General features: G+C 40.5%; 1 protein-coding gene across 4 annotated transcripts; it reads right to left on the bottom strand.

The window, feature by feature from the left end:
• Positions 1-309: 309 nt before the first annotated feature.
• Positions 310-7,588, bottom strand: slc25a10a (solute carrier family 25 member 10a). Of its 4 annotated transcripts, XM_044330594.1 has the most exons (6): positions 7,513-7,588; positions 7,151-7,300; positions 5,987-6,038; positions 1,695-1,770; positions 1,436-1,492; positions 310-1,273 (listed from the first exon to the last, which is right to left on the bottom strand). In XM_044330594.1, the coding sequence occupies exons 2-6, from the start codon at positions 7,275-7,277 to the stop codon at positions 1,136-1,138; spliced, it is 450 nt and encodes a 149-aa protein (XP_044186529.1). In that variant the 5' UTR covers positions 7,278-7,300; positions 7,513-7,588; the 3' UTR covers positions 310-1,135. The 4 variants fall into 4 exon arrangements, 1 of the variants encoding a protein (XP_044186529.1); XR_006398390.1 differs by lacking the exon at positions 7,151-7,300 and having other exon boundaries at positions 7,513-7,574; XR_006398391.1 differs by lacking the exons at positions 5,987-6,038; positions 7,151-7,300 and having other exon boundaries at positions 7,513-7,569.
• Between the last annotated feature and the right edge of the window lie 21 nt (positions 7,589-7,609).

Below are 7,609 nucleotides of genomic sequence, written 5' to 3'. Positions count from 1 at the left end.
TAAGAAGCCACAAACCCACATACTGCAGCTGCACAAAGACTTACAACTCTTTTCTTAAATTTTCAAATGAACATGATTCACAGACTCCTTGGTTTAAAGAGCTGCTGATTGTCCTCATAAAAGCACAAGTCATATATTGTATTTAAAGTGCTTCTAATTGGGGTTTTTTGTTAAATCAATCTGTTTAAAACAGAGTACACCTGACAGGCAGCTGAATATGTGCAGCCATAACTGTGCTCAGTAAAGGAATAAATGATCAGACAATCAGATAAAGTGAAATTGTTTTATTAATTAAATCAGTATTGCTTTCTTTGTTGTAAATTACTGATTTTTCCCAGAAATTAAGTTATGCATTCATTGTATTTACATGAACATTTATTTGGATGTTCCTACTGCCAACCAAATCTTTCTTTCTCTTATCTCAACTCCTAACTTGACAACAAATGTGAAAATGATGCTTTGCAGTGTCAACAATGTTAAACAACATTCATATTTTGGCAGTGCTCATCAAAGGTTGTGTGGCCCAAATCTGTTCAAAGCTTACAAAGAATAGAAACATGGACATAAACACACTTCATGTAATCATAAGCACACTAATTTCCAGTGTAACACTTCCCCCCAGAGGGCAACAAGTGCCTAGTAAAGAAATACAATTGCCTGGTGCAGGACTCAACGTGATGTATCAGTTAATATTAATTTTAAAGACAATTTTCAAGTTTCATAAACCTGCTTGTTGGCTACAACCTTTGTCATTCTTTGAGCAGAATCGCTCATTTCAGGTGATTTGACAGTATAAGTAAACACAACCTGATAATTCAACTCATCTGTGTTTCTAGATGGCTCTGGAAGACACAAGAATAGAAAAACAAATCACATCAGATTTCATTGTATTTCACGGCCTCATTTGGAACTTTGCGTGGTAATGCATGAGTCACTTTCATTTTCTTATGGATGAAAAAGTGTTGCATAAAAATGTTTTTTTTTAGACGTACTGCATGTTGGTATGTGACTCCCTCTTGCTTCTTGTCATTAGTTGTACAGAGTGGACTCCAGCTAAGTTTGGTTTGTAAAATTAGCACAGATGATTATGATGTATGACATGGAGGACCACAGAAATTGTGGAGGCTGGCTGTTGCTATCTTAGAGAGTCACTTTCCTGTGATACACTCTCCCAGGTGACAACCACTGCACCAAAATGCTGCCTCAGTTGTCGGAGGAACATAAAGGTGAAGATTGTGTGTGGGATGAGATGAATAGCTGCAGGAACACAAGCCTGGAAACAAATCATATTAACATTTCGGTAAATGAAAAGTCTAAAGAAGTTTAAAATACAGCAACATTTAGATGAGAAAAATAAAATAGGAGACATGTTTTAGACTAGAATGAAAAGTGTAAAACATCATGTCTTTGTATTATTAACAGTGAAGAGAGTTACCTTGTAGAATGCCGTCAGACCCAACTTTGCAGTTTCTGTTAGACAGTGAAACACACCCTGCAACAAGGAGACAAAAAACAACTTCGACATGTTAAGCTATGTAATTCTCCCCACAGCCTAAAAGTAAAACATACATGTCATTGAGTGATGAGAGGGAGACAGAGAGAGATACCTCAAGAAACCTCAACCCTGCTGCCCAGCAAAAAGGTAGATCCAGAGTGTATAAAGAAATGACAACATGTCTTGTAATCAAACTCACCCCGTGTTCCACTTTTGAGCTCATTTGTCTCATTTTAACAACATCAAGTGGTTGACACAGGATTGCGGTGCAGCCTCTGTGTGCAGAGAACGAAAAGATAATGCTTATTTCAACTAATAGTTAATATTACACTGTATATACAGTATATTGTGACAGAAGTGACACATACAAACATACATACATACATACATACATACATACAGACAGACAGACAGACAGACAGACAGACATATAGTCGCCTAAGTGAACTAGGAGTCCTGGAAGTGATCCAATCTGAGTGGCTGTGATTGCTAGGCGGTTATGAAGAGTGAGAGGTAAGAGATCAAGTGAATTTCCACATCAGAGAATCTAGGAGCCTTTTCCACAGCCACCCCCAAATTTTCCAGGGGAATTTGTAATCAGGAAAAGGCCATGTGTGTCTCCGGAAGGTCAGGTGTAATGTTCAACATCACTTGGTTAGTCTTGGAGAGCTGGCAGTGTTATCAGGCGGGCCACTAGGCGAATGTAGCTGCAGTCTCCGACCTTTACTTAAGCTGTTTGAGTTTTACCATCTAGCCCTGGAAAGACCCATGGCAACTATGAGTCAACTATCATCACGATCGTTCCAACCAACAAATTTTCAGCCTCACTTTGGCAATCATCCAACACATTGTAAGCCTCTATATTCTGGTCACCATGAATCAGTACAACCTTTAAAATCTTGAGCAAAACCTTGCGTTTTCCCATGGGCCACCCTACATAGAGTGTTTCCTTCACTGTGTTGGCGAGGCAAGAACTAGCAATGGTGTTTTGGTCTGGTGGTTTAACCTTTGCTGGTGACTTGTCATTGACCTTGCGTAGGATTAATAGATGTCTACGGCCGCATGTCTTGTCGGTTGCCTTCAGTGTGCATTTTGCGGCTTGATGACCACGGTCACAGTGCCAGCACCAATTATACTTCTTAATCCAGGTTTCCTTCTGCTCCTTGGTGAGTTGGTGAAAATTCACACAACCATTCAGAAAGTGGTTGGTATTGTCACAATAAGGACAGTAGGTTTGCATCTTCTTCTTGGGGAAGACAGCGGGCTGTGACATCTCAGCTTCATTAGCCATTGTTGACCTCTCTGCACTGAGATGCAGAGACTTTGCCTTGGCCAAGTACTTCTTGTCCTTCCACTTCTCCCTTTTCCTGGTGTCATCCTTACAAGGAGTAGAGAATCTTGTGTTATCTTCATGAACTTGCATCTCAAAGTCCAATAGCCTCAAAGATCATGTTGTGTAGGGATTGGAACTTTTACTGGATGCACTCTCCCCTTGAAACTGCTTCTCAGATCATGTGAAAGCTGGCTTAACAAGTGTGATACATAGGACCCACACTGCAGTTCAACACCGCCTTCCCTCCCCAACTGTTCAAGCATACCAACCAGGGAGCAAACTCGAAGGGCAAACATTCGGAAGGCTTTAACATCACCACTGCAAATGTCAGGTCTATCCATTAGCTCAGCTATTCGTGCCAGGGCTAGTTGGTGTGGCTGTCCAAACTGTTTGTGAAGGGCTTCCATGATGTTGGAAAAGGGGTATGGAGAGTTACTGTATGAATGTGCAATTAACTGAACTTCTTCTAGCTTGAGATTCTCTGTAAGGACTTGAAACTTAAAGTTCTCTGAGGCATCAGATGGCAAGATATTCTCAAGAGCTACTCTGAGCCGAGAAAATTCTCTGGGGTTTGGATGGACTTGGTCGGGGATGGCTGGATTGGGACCCCTGTAGGTGCCCTCAACCAGTGATGGAGGATGAGGCCTTGAGTCCCCTCTGTAGGAACCAGGCTCATATGGAACATAATCTTGTGTTCCTGGCCTGTGACAACCATCCTTCAACTGAGGTGGTTTGAGACTGGACTGATAACTGGCTCTGACTGGCTGGTCATAATCAATCTTGGCAGCTTTACTACATGTATCTGCATGGTCTTCCCTCCAGGATCACACAGATAATGACTGCCTTGGTGCTGGAACTGGAAACTGGACATAACTCAGTGGCACCTAATTAGGTTCCAGTCGTTCCTTCATGACTGGCTGCTGCACACACTGCTTACTAGGGGGGCTAATGACATACTTTGCACCTTGTTTGAAGGTCTGTTGGCTTCCTCCTTCCCCATCCTAGCCCTCTGTAGTGTGCGCAGCCTTGGCTTTTGGACTGGAACCTGGGTTGGGTTAAACTCTCGTTCTGTTGGTGTTGAAACCCTCAGCTGCTCATCAGCCCTGCTTGCCTTGATTTGCTCCATCTTGTGTTCCATTTCTTTGAATGCCTCAAAGACTGTAGGCAACTGATCAGCTGTATGCTGCAGTTCCATAATCTTTCTCCTCATCTCATTGTTACTTCTATACAGGTCAGGCTCTGATGCTGGTCAGCTGTCACAGCGTAGAGACTCATTTTCCATGTGAATCTCCTCAATGGGATCCCACCGATCCACCACTGTCCAGCATGGAGGGCTCAAATGCTGGCTGACGGGTGCACTAGACACTGAAGGATCATCAAATCATCTGATTTGTTAGCTTCACAATGAGAAATGTGTGATCTGGTAGATGACAAATGTCTATACTGCTCTCATTAAGGTCATAGCAGGCTCTATGGACATTACGTCATGGGTGGACTGTCGGTTCCTCTGCAGGCTCATCTTGATTATTCTGATGACTAGAAATCTTCGCTGTGGCAATCCAGGGTATCCGGCTCGAAGGACCGATTGGAAGAAAGTCTTTGGGTTCAGTATGTTGAACAGCCACATACATCTTGTTGTGGCACATAAATTGCAGTATGTTCCTACCAAAATATTTAACATACAAGGACTATCAACAGGGGTCCCTGGAGGCCCCAAAAATAAACTAAAGTAAGAAACAAACATCATATCAAAATTTTAACTTATTTCTTCTCGAAACATTATTAGTTATGTAATTAATGTCATCTGAAAAAAACAGATTATTATTATTATTTTAGTAAAGTTAGTTAATTTGCATATTGTGTAAAATGAAAATATACACTTTTCTTTAATACAAATTTCAGCTTTTATCCCAAGTATAATTATTCTACAAAGCCTTCAAAATGTACGACAGAGTGCCCTTCCTTCCCTGACAGTGTGTGATACTTTAAATTAGGACCAATGGCAAACATGAACTCAATAAATAGTTCAGTCTATTAAAACTGCATAGGTGGAATTGTATGCTTTTAACTGGTGTCTCCCAGGACCACAATACATTGGTATTTAAAAAGCACTACAACAGTAACAGAAAACAATGATATGAAGTCATTAGGAACAAACTGACTGACACATTCATGACAAATTGGAATGATGGAATAAAGCACTTGTGAAATATGACAAAAACTATACCCCTGGTGTCTGTGGGTACCCCAGTCGGTAGGATTAAGGTTAAAAGTTATCACCACACCAGTCAACACTTTCCACTTGTCCACTTGTTGGTTAGTGTAAGGTTCTACATAAAGGAAAAACAAGCCAAACTATAAACTGAGCATATTCAGCCAAAAGTAAATAAAATTAGAAAATGTCCACATCTATGCAGTGGCTAAAATGAACATTATCCATATTATCAGTAATTAAACATTACCCTCTAAACAGATTACTTAAACTACAACACTAAATAAACTGTGAGGAGGAGTATTCTAAACATGAAAACTGATAATTAAACAAACAGCACATTAGTCCAAAAGTTTGGCACTTACGAATAGCTGCACACACACAACAGCAACAAGCAGCTTCTTAAAACTCCAACCGAACTGTCTCTTCAACTGCAGAAATCCAGCAACTAACAGTCTCAGTGCCTCTGCTCTTTGAACACCTGCTTGTTAACTAGCATATAGCTACCTAAGTGAATTAGGAGTCCCGGAAATGATCCAATCTAATTAGCTGTGACTAACAGGCAGTTATAAAGAGTGACAGGTAAGAGACCCAGTGAATTTCCACTTCAGAGAATCTAGGAGCCTTTTCCACAGTAGCACAAGAGAAAGTTTCCTCATTTCACTTTCCATTAGCATGTTTGTGCCATTTTAAAGTGTTCTTTTATTTTTGAATATGAACATTTACATTTGACTCATCCATTTTTAATTACAGGATTTTTTCTTTTTTCATTTTCCATTTTCAATGCCACCTCATATATGTTTCAATATCCATTTTTTCCCTTTTACCTATGTATTATTTACAGTGTTTATTGTTCCTGTAAGTGTAGAGTATAAATAAACTCTCTTTATTTTTCATTTTCTCCATTAATTTTTTTTCTGGGCAAATTATTCTCCTAATAGGATACCTTTTTCTGACATCACACTTCAACAGGCTCTTCGGCTTGCTCTCCAGTGCATCTGATAGAGGAAAACAATCTGATGTCAGTTTGAAATTTCTCCTGGTTTCAGTTGTCATGGTCTCTTGAGGGTGTTGGCTGATGTGCGTACCACCTAGCTAACCCACGAATTCAACTCAACCCAGAGTGTTTATCTGTATGTCATCTCCTCCTAACTCCTGCCCATCGAACATCCTTCACTTTCTCAGCTGCCTTGCACTTAGGCAGAACCTGTAATATAGCCTCAAAAGGGGAAGAGCTTTAACACTATGTAGGATGATGCTTTTTCAACATTTCTTCCAAAAACAGAATTCCAGACAAAAAATTTACATTTTTGTTGCTTTAGTAAAATCCTCAAGAACATATAGACATAAAAAAAACACAATAAAAAAAACAGTAGCCTATAGTTACAATAGGCACTATTAGGACTCTAAATATCTATGTTTTGAACCAGTCTCCTGATGATCTCATTGAATGCTGCCTTGCACATTGATGTAATCTTCCAAAAAGGAGTAATATAGGGGCTGTCATGTGCTACCAAAGATAAGATGATTGCATCATTATCAGTGAATGCAGGTCTAATCTGTACATCAAAACTGCCCAAAGCCCTTCTGCAGCCATGTTACGCCTCAGCACCTTTCTTCAGGAGATAAAGTTGATGAGTACAAATTTCTTTCAGCTAAATAGCAGCAAATCTGAAGCTATCCTTATTGGCGCTCCACACCAGATTCAGTCATCCCCTGTACCTCATCTCACCTTTGACGGCACCTCCTCAGACACTAATCTGGGTGTTAGGTTTGACCCTCAGCAGACTTTTGATGAACATATGAGACATCTATGCAAAACCTCTTTCTACCATCTCAAAAACAGCTCTCACCTCTGCCCCTCTCTAACCCTGTCAAATGCAGAGAAACTTGTCCATGCCTTTATCTCCTCAAGACTTGACTACTGCAATGTACTCTTCACAGGGATCTCTGGCAGGAGCATCCTGAAGCTCCAGTGGGTTCAGAACAGCACTACAAGGATTCTGATGAGATTGCGAAAACACAAACATATATATCACCAATTCTGTTTTCATTGCACTGGCTCCGTTTCCTCCTGGATTGACTGCAAAGTCCTGCTACTCATACAAACCTCCATCTGCACCCTCAGATCTGCTAGCAGCTTGGTCCTCCATGCCCCCTTTACTAAGCTCCACACCATGGGGCATTGAGCCTCCCTCTCTGCTGCACCACACTTGTGGAACTGTCTTCCTAACCATTTGAGGGCAGCACAGGCCCTAGTCTTTAAAAACACATAAAATTATCCCTTGGTTAGTTCTGAACATATTCTCACAAGTGCTACTCTAAAACATAAACATAACCCATATGGTATCTATGTGGACCTGGTAAGTATTTAATCCTATTAGCCCACTTTAAAAAAAGGACTCAACCCCTATACTGATAAAGTAGCAACAGCAATACTGTGGGCTATCACAATAAAGGCCACAGATTTACCTTTAATCTATTGACCTCCTGAAACAGCATTCAAAAGATATGTGAAAACATGTGCTATTGCTACCACAACCAGTCAAAAGGTCTATTGTTTCTGATA

Source organism: Thunnus albacares, chromosome 17, assembly GCF_914725855.1.
Source record: "Thunnus albacares chromosome 17, fThuAlb1.1, whole genome shotgun sequence".
Classification (NCBI taxonomy): domain Eukaryota; kingdom Metazoa; phylum Chordata; class Actinopteri; order Scombriformes; family Scombridae; genus Thunnus; species Thunnus albacares.
This window is presented reverse-complemented; position numbering and strand designations above follow the sequence as displayed.

Coding starts and splice junctions, on each gene's coding strand:
- slc25a10a (XM_044330594.1), bottom strand. CDS start 7,277: ATGGTTAGGAAGACAGTTCCACAAGTGTGGTGCAGCAGAGAGGGAGGC. Junction 6,039..7,150: donor ATCTGAGGGTGCAGATGGAG/GTTTGTATGAGT, acceptor TTCCTCTATCAG/ATGCACTGGAGAGCAAGCCG. Junction 1,493..1,694: donor GCTCAAAAGTGGAACACGGG/GTGAGTTTGATT, acceptor TCCTTGTTGCAG/GGTGTGTTTCACTGTCTAAC.